We start from the raw sequence: 18,836 nt of genomic DNA, 5'->3' as shown, positions 1-18,836 counted from the left end.
AAACTGAGGCACTCCATCTGGAATTAACCTATTTTCAAAAGTCTCCCTTCCTCTGAACAGATGATTCAAAGCTCTTGCACAAGGCACAACCAATACAATCACAAGCTATAGTCCTGTAATAATTTTCTACTTCTAATTAGGTAAGCAATATTACTTTAATGTTTGTAATAATGCAATTATTAATAATAATGTAAACATTAATATAATGAAAACTGGTAAAATATAATTAACAAATAATTATGACATGTTGGAAACTGAGGCACAGTAGCCTCTCCAGGAGAGACGTGCTGACTCGCGGCTAGTGCTGTCTCCATGGCTACGTTTGCAACCTAAGGAATGCGGTGATTGGGAGTTCCCGGCAAATGGGTTAAAGTCGTTAAAGGTGAAAGAAAAGATGAGCACATACCTTTTGTAGTGAATAGAACACTTGGACTTTGTACCTTGAGATAAGATTTTTTTTTAATTCCTTAGACTACAGGTAATGCTGATAGTTTACGTGTTGCTGCTTGATAACCGTAGGCTGTGTTTATGCTTAATGACACGTAGGCTACTTTGGTCCTGCTTGTAGACACGTACACTAGGGTATATGAAGAGCCCCTTGTAAACAATGAAGCTGTCTGATGAGTTTGAGGCTTTATTAATGCTCTCAGATTCCCTGATCCCAATCTCTCTTTGTCTTTCATTCCTGATACCCTTCCGGCCCACGACTCGGACAATGACACATCATTAGATGAATGAATGGAATTGTACTTTGGGGAAGTGGTATGTAAGGGACCTAAGTCCTCATCGCCCTAGAGGTCGACAGACACTATCTCTATGTGAAAAATCAAGGAAATAGCAGAATGGCCTTTTGGGGAAGTGGTATGTAAGGGACCTAAATCCTTATCGCCCTAGAGGTCAATAGACACTATCTCAATGTGAAAAATCAAGGAAATAGCAGAATGTGCCTACAGTACGGAAGTAATCATTAGAAGCAATAGCTTTAAAAAGTTAAAAGTGGTTATTCTGGAGACCATGAATCAGGAATAGGGAAGACTAAATGACTTTGCTTTTAAACCTCACAGAACAATTACACTCCAAACTACGTGTATTAAGGTTTAAATTTTTTAAATCTGGCTCGGTGCCGTCATTCCTTTAAGGTCGTGGGAAATTTGATCAAATCACACTAGGAGCATTCCGAGGTCACTCAGGGGTACGATGGAGATTGAGAATGCACTTCATGCAGAAAAGTGAAGGCCCGCTGGTCTGCTACATGTATCACACACCACATATTCTGTATTTAACCCTGATTCCCCCCCCCCCCCAAAAAAACCCTCGATTATATGACATGCAAAGTATTATATATGCATCTCAGGCATACTTCCATCCTTCCTTCTCAATGGGCATGCACACTGTACTCCATACACAGATAGGAAAGCTATGCAACTGCCTATTGGGGCGGATGAGGGCCCCAGAACTGTGGAGCAGGAACGGTCTCAGCGTTGAGCTCATTCAAACAGATCCTCTGATGTCTGGAGAGGCAAAGGCCACCGAAGAGTGAGGGCTAGAAACGCGCCCCGCTGCACAACCGCAGCGGACGCGGAGCAGACAGGAGGGTCGGCCCGCGCCCACCAGGTCCAGGGGGCGGAGGCGGGCCCCGCCCCGCCGACAGCTCCGCCCCAGCCCGGCCCACAGCCCGCGCCCGCCAGGCGTGCCGTAGTCGCTCTAGCCCAGTCGGGAAGCGGGAGGAGGGGTCCAGGAAAGAACGTCGGCTGGCTGCCCCTCTCTGCACCCTCGAAGCCGCGCCATGCTCGCCCTCCGAAGCAGCCTGACCAGGGCTCTGGCCGCACGGCCGCTCGCGCCTCAGGTACTGGCCGCGGGGCCGCGGCGGAGCCGAGCTCTGGTCGGGAAGAGCCCGGCGGGCTGCGTGGTGCGCGCCAGCTGTGCGCCTGCGTACAGTCGGCGCGCGCGGCCGGGCCTGCGCGCTCCGCGGGGCTGCCGTCTGGTTTCGGGTGCGAACACGGCGCCAGAGGCGGGGACTCCGAACCGGGCGTGGGGAGCAAGGGGGTTGCTAGCAGAAGGCGCGCTTGCCGGGCTCGCCTCGCCTGGCTCGGTGGGCAGTCGCGGGCCGTGGGCTTTCCTGGCCTACGTGCCAGGCGGTCTTGAGGACGACGGCCCGGCGCGCGGAATTCATCCCTGCCCAAAGGGCAAAAGTTTGCGTTGTTGACAGGTTTGTGCCAGGCGCTGTGCTGACCTCTCCTGTTCAGTCCTGTTTTGCAAACCGTCGCCCGTCCAGGTGAAGGTTAAAAGAGGTTGCACCGGAACTGGCGTCTTGTAAACGAAACACGTCTTCCCAGCATTCTGTGGAACCCTGGTAGAGGGAGGCCCTAGGTCCCCCTGCCTGTCGCCCCTGTCGCGTGCTTTGGGTCCTTGGGCCAGACAGGGTCAAGAATCTCGTAGCAGGACTTGGCTGAGAAAACGAATAAGTCTGTGTATCTGACCCAGCGGCCAGGCAGTGGCCTGCTTTGTGGAGACAACCTAGAATTTTCTGTGTTCAGGCTTTATACTCCTCTCTCAACGCGCGGGAAGGGAAGGGATGGGGGCGGGGGCGCTCATCTCATCTAGGGACAGACAGGCTTTCTGATGAACCCTAAAGAATGATTAATGTAAGATTAACAAAGCAGTTCAGCACTCTCAACTGGAGCAGGGTCGAGGTTTATTTCCGTACAACTTTATTCTGAGCTTAAACTTTCTTATAAGTAAACTGGAAGTCATTGCTGGCGAGAATGAGTTCTAGACTTAGGGATAAGGACGACTAAATGCCTTCCCCAGCATTCTGGTCTCAGGCCTGCAACAAAAATCACCTCATCCCTCACCCACCCCTGCCTTGCTGCTGTTAACCTTTCCCTGGGCTTCCTGCCTGTGTATCTCTCATGTGAAAATAATAATATGTGCCTTTGACCACATTTTTCATTCTCCAAATAAAAATTCCCTGAAAATCAACTTAAAATAGCTGCAGATACCCCATTGGCCAGTTTTCTGATAAATTTGCCTTTTATTTGTAATATTCTTTAAACTAGAGATGCTAGGCATTTGCTTAACATTCTATTATTCGAGTTTGCTTAGAATGGCACAAAAAGAATGTCCATCAAAAGAAGGGGTAGCTACAATTGGTTTTGGTTGGAGTACCTACTTTCCAAGCAAGCTTAGACATCCTGACAACAGGAGTATAACTCATAGTGGACATGAATGGACTCAAAGTAGAAAATTAAATTAAGCCTTGTTATATACAGAATACATAGACAATTATGTTTTAAAACCAAAAATATGTCAGTAAGAAGCCTACTGACTTTATCTTACGTATCACGTAGTCTATATAAGCCCAAAATTCATCCATAGCTTTATAAGTACCAAAATTTGTGACTTTTCTTATGTAACCAGAATCAGCAAATGGCCACAAGTTAACTAAACCCACCTAAGATGGATTTGTAGGCAAGAATGCCATATGTCTGCAAATACACATGTACACAGAGGAATTTCTGGTGGTATCATTTATGGCAGGGCATATGTTATTGAAAGTTATGTTCACTCTGGGGACCAAGTTAGAACAGAAGGTTCCATAGTGAGCATATGGCTGTTACAAAGGGAACTAAAGGTTATTAAGGGATCTTTCCTTCAACCTCATATAACTGGATGCTTTAAATATCCTTCATGTTTCATTGTTAATTAGAAACTAGTAATAATTCAGACAAATCTGAATCATTGATTTTCCTTTTCTGGTGTTCATATATTCTGCCATGTTACACTGTAATCAGATAAAGTATAGCTTTCTTTTGCATTTATATTATATCCCAGTCCTGTGTTTAACTAGTGGTCTTCCTCATTGGATTTAGGTGATATTTCTAGCTGAACAGCAATTTTCATTTTTTTAAAGTACCTAATTTTTTTTTCTTCTAGTAAATACATTTCCATTTTGCCTGTCAAAAGACCTGCTTATTATCTAAATATAATGTTCTTTTAAATGCAAAACTATAGCACATATAATATTGACTAAGTATGGAAAATTAGCTACAAAGGGGAAACTATTATAAATTCATTAGGATCCTAACTGTAGTTCTTGTGAAAAGGAACATCATAAAGATCCCAGTGCCTTCTTATGAGCAACTTAATAAAAAAAGGAAAAAGTGCCTAAAGGTGGACCCTACTAAGAAAGAATAACTGTATCCTCAGCATATTTAAATGTAATTATCTTTTTGATATCTCTTCATAAATAAATACCATATAGAGAAGACAACAGAAGTACAAACATAGATTGTGACTGTATTAAATATTGTGTGTTTTCAGATTCAAATTGAGGTGTTACATAATATAATAAATCCTACCTTCCCAAAATATTTAAATTTGCTTTATCTTTCTTCAGGTGTGTTCATCTTTTGCTACAGGCCCCCGACAGTACGATGGAACATTGTATGAATTTCGTACTTACTGCCTTAAACCCTCAAAAATAAATGAATTCCAGGAAAATATTAAGAAAAACGTACATCTTCGGACAGCTCACTCTGAGTTGGTTGGATACTGGAGTCTAGAATTTGGAGGCAGAATGAATAGAGTGTTTCATATTTGGAAGTATGGTATGAGTCATTCAACTTGTGTTCTTTACAGATTTTCATTCTCTTAGATGTAACATGAGACTTAGCTCCTGGATCTAAGCTGCTATAAATACACACAGGTTAAGGAAGACTTTTAAAAAGCATACTTCATTTGACAGATGTCATTCAAATTTGACAGTCCAGGCATACTAATTTAATAAAATTCTATTTCATCCAATGTTTTTTAAAAAGCAAAAAAATTAATTCAGTGATTACCCTTCCTGATGGTGCACCTCTTACAAACTGCTATGTTTTCCTAAAGGAGGAAGTGTGTAATTTCTTATCTCAAATCATAAAATTGTGAGCTAGGTTTTAATTCTCAAAAATTTTAGAATGATTATTATAAAGATGGTTTATGAAAAATTTTTATCAGTGATTACAAGAGTCCAAGTGCGTTAATATTACTAAATGAAAGTTAAAGTTACTTGCTTTATTGTTGAATCTATAGATGAATTCAGGGTTATAATGGAAACAGTTCAAACATATAAAGACTTTAAGTGGAGGATGATGAGAGATGATTGTTAACTTTTAAGCCCTTGTACAACTCTGAGATTTCACTAATTTTGTTATAATTAAGAGACCACTTTTGTTTTATTTCTGTACCCCAAAGTTTCAGGGAATTCACTGTCATTGTACTACTCAATGGAAGTAAAGGCAAAGGAATTAAAAATAATAATAATTCTATGAAAGCTGACCTACTCCTGATTTGGTAGCAAAAGGGAGCAGGTTATAGAACTCCCCAGAATGTTTGTTACTCCAGTCTATACTTAGTGGTCCCCATGGGCTTGATGATATATAAAGAACTTTTAGGGAAACGGACTTTGGCCCAGCGGTTAGGGCGTCCGTCTACCACATGGGAGGTCCGCGGTTCAAACCCCGGGCCTCCTTGACCCGTGTGGAGCAGGCCCATGCGCAGTGCTGATGCGCGCAAGGAGTGCCGTGCCACGCAAGGGTGTCCCCCGCATGGGGGAGCCTCACGCGCAAGGAGTGTGCCCGTGAGGAAAGCCGCCCAGCGTGAAAAGAAAGAGCAGCCTGCCCAGGAATGGCGCCGCCCACACTTCCTGTGCCGCTGACGACAACAGAAGCGGACAAAGAAACAAGACGCAGCAAATAGACACCGAGAACAGACAACCAGGGGAGGGGGGAAATTAAATAAATAAATAAATCTTTAAAAAAAAAAATAAAGAACTTTTAATAATTCTATTTAGGTTTTGTTGACCAGTATCCAAAGTTAATATTCTCTAAGCCCTTTAATAGGAAAATTGCACATTCCATACTTATATGGACATACTTAATGTTTTTCTCTATTACAATAGAACAGTCCCCTTTAAAACACAATTTAAGCTTTAGATGTGCCACTAAGTTAAATCATGTCCCATTTAAAAACTAAGGAAGTCCTAATATAACTCATTTAAGTTGTAAAGTCGTTGTTATTCCTTATCCCAAGGATAAACCATATAAAACTCTTTTACCCATTGGTCTTAGAATGCTCTAATAATAAACATACTATTAAGCCTGTACATTAGTAAATGTACATACCTATTTTGGTAATTTAAAAAGAGAACTAAGTAATGGGGAAGAAGAATGGATGACAATAAGTAAGCATTAGTTATGTTTCTTTGGAAACTATTTGTTTAAAGGAGAAGAGCCTCAAAAAGTGCATCTTAATTTCATTTATGTTAAATTTGGTTCAAGGTACACCTTGACCTGATACACCTACCACAACTGCTGGTGCTAAGCTTTGTTCTAAGCTCCACTTAATCCTCACAGCAACCCTACAGGTAAATACTATATCTTCATTTCACAGAATAGGAAACTGAGGCACAGAAAGATTCAGTAACTTAACCTAAGTCATTCTGTTATCTAGTAAGTTGTGAACTCTGTGAGACCCATTATATGATGTTACAAATAGTTGTTTATATTTCTTCTCCCCTGTTAGATCATGAGCAACTTGAAGACAGATGTCGTATCTATTTATCTTGTCTCCAGTGACATAACACAGTGTCTGTATGGGCTTGATGAGCATTTGCTGAATTGGATGAATTTTTTTTTTAAATACATGTTTTAAATAGAAAAGTTCTATTCTTCCTAATCTTTTATCCCCATAGATAATTTTGCTCATCGAACTGAAGTTCGGAAAGCTGTGGCTAAAGATAAGGAATGGCAAGAAAAATTCATTATTCCAAATTTGCCATTTATTGATAAACAAGAGAATGAGATTACTTATCTGGTACCATGGAGCAAAATAGAAAAGCCTCCAAAGGAAGGTAAGTTCTTCTGTGACTATTGATGAATAATACAGCTAATGATCTTAAACTATAAAAACTAAGGATCCCCAGAAACGAAATAAAAGTAATCGTTTGTTTTGTATAGAAATATGGTGATTGTTGAAATAAAAATGAAGTATGTTTCCAAATTGGCATCTTACTATTCTTAAACCTTAACTATGTTATATGTATAAAGTTGACATGGTAAGTAAAAGTCTGGGATTTGAGAACAGGGAAACTATGTAGATAGGTGAGAGACAGTATTTGGAATTTTGTCATAATTTTGAAATAATATTAACTTTATAGAAGTATTTTTTCCACAAATTATAACTCATCTTAAATTACTAAATCTTTGTTTACAAGATTGATTACATGGGGAGAATAAGTTAACTGAAATTTCTAGGCTGAAATTAAAATTATTGTGATTTAAATTTTTTGTCTTCCTCTTATTTCTCAATTTGAAAATAATCACTAAAGATTTGTACAATGGCCATGCTCTCCCCAAACACTGGGATGAAGTTTCCCCCCTCTGCAAGCATCAGGATGGTAGCCAAGCTCTCCATAACCCCAAGAAATAGACTCCACTCTCTCCAAGCACCCAGATACCGGGACATAAGTCCCACCATTTCTGAACATTGATGGGGCAGGGGTCTCCCTGAACAACAGGGTGCAAGGCACTCCCCCTCCAAGCACAGGGGTAAACCCCTTCTTTCACCACATGGTTGGACCCATTCTCTTGGCCCAAGCAGATATCTTTGGTCCAGACCTTGGCTTCCATGGTTCTGCTCTTAAAGTCATTCTTCCTTCAATTTGCCCTTTCTCTTTCCCTTTCAGTCCATACTAGCAGTGGTTCCACTCGTGCACACGTCACAAAAAACTTGTCTACTTTGCATGTAGTTTACAGTGGTCCAAACTTTCTGCAGATCCCTCCTGGATAACTATAATTCCAATCTTGCTGACTTCCACTGAAATTGCTAACTGGTTCCATGTTCAGGTAAACCCTTACATGGAGCCCTATTTTCTAGGGGGGACTCACTTTCTGGAAGCTCAGGGAAGTCCCTGATAAACAGTTGCTTCTGGCCCTAGTCTTAGAGCACACTATCTGGATAGATCCAGAATTTTCCAAACTATCAATTTCTGGTGCAGGAGAGTTCATTTCTCAGCTTATCCCTTTCCTCTCTCATTTTACTATAAACTGCAAGGAGAAACTAGACTACATTTTCTAAACTTAGCTTGGAAATCTCCAAGTTCATCACTTTCAAGGTCGCCTTCCATCCATCAAAACGCAATTTCTTCAGACTCTCTACTGCTTTCAAACAAGGATCACCTTTCCTCAAGTTTCCAGTAACACATTCATCATTTCTTTCTAATGCCTTACCAGATGTACTCTTAGCATTCATATTTATACCAGCTGTCTCCACACAGCAATCTAGGCCTTTTCAGTCAAGCCCCACACAGTTCTTCTAGCCTTTAACAGTTACCAAAATCCATTTTAATTTCTTTAGCTGCTCAAACAAATATAATGAAATAGGTTGGCTTATACAATGGGAATTTTTAAAGCTCACAGTTTTGAGGCTGAAAGGAAGTCCAAATCAAGGCATCATCAGAACAATGCTTTCTTCCCAAGAACTGCTGTCCTGGGGCCTTGGCTCCTCTGTCACGTGGCAAACCAATGGTGGCCTCTCCTGGATTCTCACTTGTCTTCTGGCTTTCACTGAATTTCAGCTTCTTCCTCCCTGTGGCTTTTTTTTTTCCTGTCCGAATTTCATTCTGCTTATAAAGGACTCTAGTAATAGGATTGAGACCCATTCTGATAGAGGTAGACCACACCTTAACTGAAGGAACCTTATCAAAAAGTCCTACATAGGATGGGTTCACACCCACAGGAATGGATTAAGTTTAAGAACATGTACAGCTCCAGACCACCACACTAGATAAAATATGATTAGAAACTGCTTGGGGTTTGTGTTAGTCAGCCAAAGAGGCACTGATGCACAGTACTAGAAATCTGTTGGCTTTTAAAAGGGGTATTTATGTGGAATAGAAGCTTACAGTTGCAAGACCCTAAAAAGTCCAACTCAAGGTTACTTCCTCACCAAAGTGTGTTGCCACATGTTGAAGCAAGATAGTGGGTGACCTCTGCCTGGTCTCTCATTCCTTCTTTCTCTTAGGGCTCCGTGGGCCCAGCTTCTTCTGATCTCAGCTGTAGGCTGGCATAGGGTTTGTCTTTCTTTCCTGGGGCTTTAGCTGTTTGTGCCTTCTCCTTTCTATCACATGGCAGGGCCAAAATGACCAAGTTCTCTCTTCTTCTGTATCTTCTTTGCTGTGTGTTTTCTTGAGTGAGTGTCCCCTTATATAGCCCACCAAGCAGGTGGGGACTGAACCGGAGTTACTCTCTGCTGATGTGGTCATATCAAAGCCCTAATCGTGACATAAATCAAAGACATCCCAGCTGAATCCAACACAGTCAATGGGGATCATGCCCAGAGGAACAGACGAGTTTACAAACATAATCCTTCTTTTTGGAATTCATAAATAATAACAAACTGCTACAGGTGTCTTCTGTAAAATAATTATTTTTCTCCCTACTCTAGGAGTCTATGAACTGGTTATTTTTCAAATGAAACCTGGTGGACCAGCTGTATGGGGTAATGCTTTTCAGAGGGCAGTTAACGCCCATGTCAATCTAGGCTACTCAAAACTGATTGGAGTTTTCCACTCGGAATATGGCACACTCAACAGAGGTACAGTTGTCTATTTCTTAAATGATAATTACAAGGTATATTGGTGGTCTACCAAGTTCCTTGTGTCTTGTCTGTCTCTTTCTGATTATGGCATATATTTTACTTTTATTACCATTTTATTACTAAATTTTTGGATTTTTGTAATTTTAAGGATAAAACCTTTTATACTTTTAAATATTTAGAATAATACTTGATGAAGCTTTTTTGCACAATGCTAAACTTGCTTTCCCTGATACATCAAAATGATAGAATTAAAACTGGAAAGAATCATCTATTTCTTTGACCCTTTTTTCTTAGTGTAGTTTTATCAATTTTTTTTTAAGTAACACTATTTTGTATGGGGAAATTGTTTCTGAATACAAAAGTAATGTATATTTTTATAAATATTAAAAACAAGACACAAAGGGGAAAAATTACCCATTTCCCACTAAGAGATAAAGCTGTTAAGATTTTCGTCCTTTTATTACTATGTCCTATATAAATCAACTAGAAACAAAATGCATGTGCATGATTGCTATTGAGTTTATAATATTCCAGCGTAAGTATATAGCTTAGTTTATGTAATATTGTTCTGCTGTTGAACATTGAACTTTTAAAGTTGGATACTATTGCAATCAAAATCAAAATTTTTTGTGGCAAACTGAAAATGTTTGCATAGGTCATCTGGAAGGATAAATGACTAAGAATTAACTAATAAAATATTTGAAAGACTCAAAGTATCCAGCTGCCTCCTCAGCTTCTCTACTTTTATGTCCATGGACATTTCAAAACTAGCAGATCAAAGCTATGTTCCTGATCTTTATCCAGAAATTCAGCTTTGAATTTCTAAGAAAATAATCAGAATATTTGAAAAAAAGGTGTATGTTCAAACAGGAAAATATGAAGAGAATAAAAATTAATTTGAAGAAAAGTCCTCTTCATTCTTATAAGAAAAACATAAAAATACCTAAGAATACACTTAAGAAATGCCTACAACTTTAATATTATAAAATCTTACTGAAGGAAATAGAAGACTTAAATAATTAGACATACATTGTATAGATAGGAAGAATAAAAAATTTTTGTTGATTTTTTTTTCCCCCCCTGAAGTGTAGAAAATGTGACAGTGTGTCAATTGAATACATGCCATCAGCCATGACAGTCCAAATTGCTGTCATCTACCTAAACTGCAATAATTGGTACTTCACTTGTCTCCCACCTCTACTCATGCTTCCTCTAGTCCTGCCCACATAGCCACTCTTGGATTTCTTAAATCATCAGTCAGGCCATGTTGCTGCACTGCTAAAAACCATTCAGTGATTTCATACATAGGACAAAAGTCCAGAGTCCATAGACTGATCTGTGGAGTCCTACACTTTCTGGTCCCTGTCAATTTTCTGGACCTACCTTAAGTTATTATTGCACCACACTCCACACAACTGATCATCTTTCAGTTTCTGGACCATGCCAGGCACTTTCCTTTCTCGGCATATTCTTTTCCCTCTGCCTAGAATGCTTTCCCCACACTCTTTGACTGGCTGGCTTCAGCCCATTTTCATCCCTCAGCTTGAATGTCACTTTCTCTGAGAGGCCTTCCTTGATCACCCAATCTAAGTAGGTCTCTCCATTATTCTCCTATAGCATCCTGTTCATTTTTTCTTTTTTATCTCATCTTTAAAGTATGTTTTCATTTGTGTGTTTATTTGATCAGTAACTGTCTCCTCTGCTAGAGTAAATTCCATGTGGAATTTCTTTTTACTACTTATCCCCCAGCACAGTGCCTGGCATGTAGTAGACATCCAGTCAGTAGGTGATACAGGTTCAAATGAATGAACAGCTTGTATAGGAATAGCCAAGAAATTTTGAAAAATGAGAGTAATGAGGAAGATAGTAAATGCAAAATATAAAAACGGTTATTTCTGGGTGATAAGACTAGAAACGTTTCTTACTTTCTCTTTTGCTTACCTGCATTTTCCAAAATCTCTATAGCTAACACATATTACATTGTAATTATAAAAAAATTGTAAATGATTATGTATAAGAACATTTATTTCACCATTTTACAGTAATATTGAAATATTGGGAATAATCTAACTAACAACAAGGGTTTGGGGTAAAACCCTCTATTAGGATAAAGTCACTTAGCCATTAAAAATCAATATTATTGACATAGAAAATAATCTACTACTAAGCACAACATACAGTATGACCCTAATTCGGTTTTACTAATTTTTTAAAATATTAACAGAGGTTTTCTCTGAAAGATTAAGATCATGCTCATTTTCATTTTTTTCTTTGTATCATTTACATTTTCTACAGTAAACACAGCTGTGTAAGTGTGAGTTTATCATCCTGCTTTTTGTTTTAAGAAAATAAAATGTAGCAGGAAGTCATGAAATCTGGTCTGTTCTTGATTCTGCCTTCAGTTGTATTTACTTTACTTCCCGTTCCCAGTCTTGTGTTCCTCATCTCTAAGCTCAGTTTGGTTAATTTATAAATTTCTCTCCCTAATCTCTGAGTCCTCTGAAATCTTGTTACATGCTCAGTTGTACCATTTTGGTATTCGCTATATTGATTTTCAACACCTCTTTCGTTTTGCTGTAATTCTTTTTTGTAGCAATGCTATATTCTTTAGAATCTGTGTTTGATTTGTTTCTGTAGTTCACGTTCTTTGGTGGAATGAGAGTCTGGACAGTCGTGCAGCTGGGCGACATCAGTCTCATGAGGATCCCAGAGTTGTGGCAGCTGGTAAGCTGTTCAAATAAGCATGAATTATTTTTAGAACAAATTTGATTGAGACAATATCTTGATATGCCTTCTTATGTATTTTATTTTTTCAGTTCGAGATAGTGCCAACCACCTAGTATCCCAGCAGAATATGCTTCTCATTCCTTCATCTTTTTCACCATTGAAATAGTTTTCCACAGAAATATGAGGCATTTCATGAACCACTTTAAGGTATAATGCTAATGGTACTTAAATTCTCCCGAGAGGCTCTCACTTCTATTTGAAGGAGATGATAAGTTAATGAGCTACGTCCCTTGCATTATTGAAAGGTAATAATGTCCTGTGTCACCACCAGTTCAGGAAATAGACTGCTCATTTCCCCCATGGCATTTCGGTATCTGTTATACATTAGAAATAGCTGCCACTACTTCGTGATCTTCATTTTTCTTTTGTTTCTGAATCTGTCTTCTGTATTTTGGCAACCCTTTGCTCTACAGCATTTTCTTATAGTCAGATGATGGTGTTAAATTTTTGTTCCTATGAAAATATTTTTAAATTGTTTATATACAATTGCTACCTTTTTCATATTTCTCTGAGATTTTTAATTTTTTTCCCCAGTAAAATTGCTTTGTGTTATCAAGTGGATTCATAAAAATATTAGGTCAAATGTATTTCTTTACTTTGGAAAAATATAGTATCTGTTATTTATATTAATTATGGTTTTTACATTAATTATTAGTCTCTCTAACTTAGAAAATAATAAAATTAGGTCTTAGTAAAAAAAACTTTTCAAGACATTACAAATGAAATATATTCATTTTTAATTTTACTAATTTTTCATTTTGAATCAGTGTATAGCAAAGTTACTTGGACATCTAATCATTTTAAAGAGATCTTATGATTATAAAAGCTAATAAAAATAATAAAAGCCTATATATCCGTTCTGTTTCTTTTTTATCCTCTTCTCCAGAGCTACTGCTCTATTGCTATAAGGTAGTAATGTAGCAACAAACTACCAATTTTTTGTAAATGGAAAGTTGAATCAAGAAAATAGTTTACTATTAACTCCATAAGGAGAATTTCTTCAATACTATCAGTGAAGGTTTTTCCTTGAAACACCTTTAATTTCTATTTCAGTTGAGTTGTTCTGCCTTGTAAAACTGGGTTTAGAAGTTCCAGGCTGGAGGTTAGTATTTGTACAAGGAAGGGATAAAATGGGGGCATAGGTTTACCTTGGGGTGGGGCTTTGCAGGCTTGAGGGGCGCTAGCGATGGGAGGAAGGGTAATATTGCCCAAGAAATTGGGGGGAGGGTGGGGAACATACAATCATAGGAGATTGTCAGGTATTTGGTTGAGAGTATAATGCTGAGAAAACTTTTTCAAAAATATAATAAGGAAGGTTACCTGTTTGAGACGCTTAAAGGGGATAATTCTGACGCAGGACAGGCTTCTTGGGAGCGTGTGAGTGCTCATTTTGCCATAGTGGATTATAGGAGGACTGATGTTCTCAAATAGAGGGAATTGTATCTCTGGAGAGAAATGGTGGCTCCCAGTGCATTAGGGCAGTTGAGTATGTCAAGCCCTCAACACTGTTGCAAGTATCTCTGAACATGGCCCTTCAAGCAATGAAGATTGACTGTCACTGTGGGCCCTAAGGGGAGGGGGAAAGAGGTATTGAATAGATGGAATCAGTGTAACTGTGTGGGCAATAGAAGTGTTCACAAGATTACGCAAGGATGGATATAAGACATGTTAAATTACACCAAAAATGTATAGGGACTGATAGGCTAAAATGTAAATCATAATGTAAAATATACGATAGCTAAAACTTTAGAAAATTGTATAGTCTAAAATATTAACCATAATGTAAACCCAAACGTTACCTTGTTTGAAAGCTATTGTCTCAATATCTGTACATCAGTTTCAGTAAATATAGTATGAACATGTAAAAAGATTATTGCTGTGGAAGGGAAAAGGGTTTTATGTTGGATATGTGGGAGTACTGTATATTGTATATATAAATTACTGTGATCTAAAACGTCTGTGAAGATAAGCTTAATAGTTAGGTGGAAAAAAAAGAAAGGATGTAGACACTGAGGAAAAGACGGAAGAAGTTGCCTTGCCAATTTGCATACAGGGCAACACTTATTGCAGTGATGGAAGGCAAAACATCATAAACAAAGCTTTTGCATTTTTTAATTTTTTGATACTCCCGATAGTCTATATTTATAGCTATATCATTGTTTTTCCCTCTCTACTGCATCTTTCTCAACAACATACAAACATGCTCTTATTTTTCCCACTTTAAAACACACACTTCCCACTCCTCCTACTGCCCCATTTCTCTTTTCCTTTCCAGTGTAATACAAAAGAATAATCCCTATTTCCTGCTTCCATTTTCTTTGCTTATATTCTCTCTTGAACTAATCTAATCACCACAGCAGCCAAATTGCTGCTCCCAAGCTCATTTCTCAGTCCTCATTTAATTGACCTATACCAAGGCTGATTTCTCAGACCTCTTCTCCTTTCTATTTATACTCTCCTCTTAGGTCATCTTATCCAGTAGTAGCTTCAAATCCCACCTGCATGCTGATAACCCCTCTAGTCCACACCTTTTCTCTGAATTCCAGTTTCATCATATCTAGGACTCTTATCAGCACCTGCACTGAATGTCCTAATAGACATCTCAAACCTTACTGTCCAAAGCTGAGGTCCCAGAGCTCTTCACCCAAAAACGCTATAGCAGTTAATGACAACTTCATCTTTCCTTTTTCTTAGGGTAAAAACCTCGTAGGCATCCTTAACTCCTTTATTCTCCCATCCCATTATATATTTGTCAACAGATCTCAAATATCCAGAATTCCATTGCTTCACAACCCTACTGCCGCCATACTGGTTCAAGCCAATCAGTAGTGCCCTTTACCCAAATTATTGGGAAAGGTTCTTAACAGATCTGCTTTTGCGCCCTCTGACTCCACCCCAGTCTCCTTTCAACACAGCAACCAGAATAATCTAAAACATAAACCAGATCATTTCACTCCTCTGCTTAAAACCCATCTCTACTCAGAATAGCCGTCTAGGCCTTAGGCCTGCCAGGCCCTACATGAGCTGGTCTATAGCATCTTCCCCCTCCAACTATTCTTCTTTTCCCTCAGCTTCAGGCTTAGTCTGGGAGGCTTTTCCTTGAACACACCAGACCCTTGTCTCAGGGTCTGTTCCTTCTGCTTGGAAGGCTTTTCCCCATACATTTGCAAGAATCACTTCCTCACCTTCTTCAGGTCTTTAACTCAAAGGCCTCAGTGATGTCTTCCCTGGCAACCCTATTTAAAATTACTGTTTCTGCCATAGCAGTCTCTATCCCTCTTCCCAGCCCATTCACTCTGTCAGTTAACACCATAATTAATGTTTTACTTAAGTGAATTGTTATTGTATGTCTCCTCCTTCTAGAATGGAAATTCCATGATGGCAGGCATTTATGTTCCTCACTATGGTATGACCAGTGCCTGGCACATACTAAGCCCTCACTGTGTGTGTGTTGTTTGAATTAACATGAGATATTTGAGTTTCAAAATATCTCTCACTCCTCTACATCTCCCACCATTAACGAAGCCAGTAGATTACATGGCTGTCATTGGGGGTACTTCACTATCCAGTCTGAAGAGTATCCCTGGAAGACACAAATAAATGGCTCAGAAGTTCTGACCATGACTACCATCAATAAATAAGAGAGTACTATTGTCCTTTGGTTATAAAGATGATACCACTGACTAGGAACGTATGTGTATTTTATTTCCAAAAAGACAATATGATATGCAGCCTATCTGGTCTGATTCCACCCTGCCACATAATCCCTGTATGATTAAACTACCCGTTCTAGACTCAAACCCAGGACTTCCTTCTCTGCACCAGCTCTTTACCAACTGAGCAAACCCTAAGAACCTGGCTACTGTGCTAAATGAAGTTATAGTATTCTCTGTTATCAAAGGCCTATGAACCTAAAGCATGTTAACAGCAGTGTTAGACTCCCTTCCATAACTTCTGGCACCTTAATGCCCACTTTCCAAGAATCTTCTGCAAAGAAGTAAATTCCTCCAGCAGGAGAAATGTCAAGTCAGTAACAAGTAGTTGTCCCTGGACCCTGCGGAAAAGGGAGTTTGGAGAGTTAAAGGCAGGCAATTATTGATGGCTAGTTGGGAGAAATGGAAAATTTTGTATCACAGGCTTCTGCCTTGAAAGGGCAAGTCTGAGTAGGCTATTTCCCATGGTGGACTTGAACTAGCCAGCGTGTGTGTAAAGCTCTTCATGGAAAAAAACAAACGGATTTAAAAAAAAAAAAAAAAAAAAGGCGAGGTGGTACCCAGGGGCAATCTATACTACTAATAGAGAGGAAAAGAACACAAAGTTTTATAACCCAGTTATTGTCCTGGTGTTTCCTGTCCCCCTTCCAAGCAAAACTCCTGTAGAGTTTGGGTATTTTCATTATCTTCCCTTCCTTACCTCCCATTAGCCCCTGAATCCATTTGAGTTAGGCCTTCATCTTCATCAGTCTGCTAAAATGCCCCTTATGAAGGTAACCAGTGGCCTCTCTCACCAAAATCTGTGGTAGATTCTATGCCATTACCTTATTCATCTCAGTAGCTTTGGACACAACTGACTACTACTTTCTTCCAGAATACTTGATTCTGTGAGCTTCAATGTATGGCATCATCCTCTTCTCCTAACTGCCAGTTCTTCTCATTTCTCTTGCTGGCTTCTCTTCTAAATGTTATTGAGCCTCAGAGCTCAAGCACATCCTCCATCTTCACTCTCTTTAAGTAAGCTCTTCTAAGTTCTAAGGCATAGATACCATAAATATGCTAATGATCCACACTTTTTATCTTCTTCCTATCATTGACTCTGAGCTCCAGACTAAAATATTAACTGCCTTCCTGACACAACCATCTACCTGGTTCAGATTACAAACTAAAAGTCACCTTGCCTTCTCTCCCTCATCTCCTACTTGTACCTATCAGCAAGTCTTATTGGCTCTAGCTCCTAAATAAATCCCAAAGCTTACCATTCCTCCCTAGGTTTGTTGTTACCTCCCTAATCCAACCCACCATCATCTTTTACCTGACCTCCCTCCATCCGTTCTCCCCACAGCAGCCTGCATTCTTACTGAAACAGAGAGCAAGCCCCTCAACTCTCCTGTGTAAAACTATCCAGTGGCTTCTCACTGCACTAACAATAAAATCCAAATATTTTAACATAGACTTCAGGCCTAGTGAGTTCTGGTCCCTGCCATCACTATGATTTCATCCTCTCCCACTCCTCTCCTTGCTAACTCTACAACAGACATTGGAATTCTTTTTTTCCCAACTTTCCAAACTTTTTTCACTTGGGCTTTTGCACAAGGTGTTCTTTCAAGTAATGTTCTACCTGTACACCTTCAAATACTGAGTCTTGCTCATTTTGTTTAGACCTAAGTTTAAATGTCACTACTGCAGGCCATCATCATTGTATAACCATGTTTTAATTTCTTCTTCACATTTAATGCTGTCTGAATTCTAAATTCATTGTATTTGTCTGTCTACATATCTATTTGTCCTTCCAGCAAGAATTCTTTCATCTTCAACATTGTATCCCCAGCACGTATAATAGTGTCTGGTGTACCATAGGGGTCAAAATATATTTGCTAAATTGATGCCCAACTGTTTTGACAAAGACAATTTTAACTGACACCCACACCCACCTTCACCAAAGAAAACCCTCTGCCACTTATTAGCCATGTGATCTTGGACAGGTTCCTTGTCTTTCAGCTAAAATTTGCTCATGTATAAAATGGTACTGCTTCCTCCATAGGGCAGGCATTAAATGAGAATTAAAAGAAGTGCCTGACAACATAGTAAACACCTGAAAAAGCTAGTCTTTTATACTTTTTTGTACCTAATGTATGCATTAGCATTCCGAAGGGTCCAGAGTTTTTTTAATCTATGAATGTTCATATAGGCTTTCTCTAGATAGAAGAATGTTTTGGTCAAGATTCATGGGTATTGTGTATCTTCCTCTAAATAAACTGCTTTTTCATTTCTCGATAGTTTTTTTTCCTCTCCCTTGTCATATTTCACAAAGAACCTCAGTTTTCTGTCATTTCATTTATAAGTTGCTGTAATTTGAAGTTCAAATTGAGAGGACCAAGTTGTGATGTTGATGCTCAGCAGTCATCCAGGCTCACTCATGAGCCAAGAAGATCCTTCTGCACAGAGTTCAGATCCGTGCTTCAGGAAAAGAACTGTTCACTACACATCACAGCCATTCAGAAGTGGTACACATATAGCCAAGCACTGCCTAAACTAGTCTGTTGTAATGGAGTTCTTCAGGTATCAAAATCAGCAGACAAGAGTGGGTGTGGTCAAGCAATTGAGCACTGGCTTCCCACATACGAGGTCCCAGGTTCTATCACTGGCCCAGGTAACTAAAAAAAAGCAGACATCGTTTTTTGAGACTCTGAT

At 39.2% G+C, this 18,836-nt stretch overlaps 1 protein-coding gene across 1 annotated transcript; it reads left to right on the top strand.

Moving 5' to 3' along the window:
- Positions 1-1,643: 1,643 nt before the first annotated feature.
- NIPSNAP3A (nipsnap homolog 3A) lies at positions 1,644-13,278 on the top strand. The gene is made up of 6 exons (XM_004462331.4): positions 1,644-1,846; positions 4,400-4,610; positions 6,737-6,895; positions 9,490-9,639; positions 12,280-12,366; positions 12,459-13,278. Exons 1-6 carry the CDS (start codon positions 1,787-1,789, stop codon positions 12,533-12,535), a joined length of 744 nt encoding a protein of 247 aa, XP_004462388.2. The 5' UTR covers positions 1,644-1,786; the 3' UTR covers positions 12,536-13,278.
- Positions 13,279-18,836: the final 5,558 nt, after the last annotated feature.

The sequence above is a fragment of the Dasypus novemcinctus genome, chromosome 8 (assembly GCF_030445035.2).
Source record: "Dasypus novemcinctus isolate mDasNov1 chromosome 8, mDasNov1.1.hap2, whole genome shotgun sequence".
NCBI classification, from domain to species: Eukaryota; Metazoa; Chordata; class Mammalia; order Cingulata; family Dasypodidae; genus Dasypus; species Dasypus novemcinctus.
Note: the sequence above shows the minus strand (reverse complement) of the source record. Positions and strands in the feature narration are given on the sequence as shown.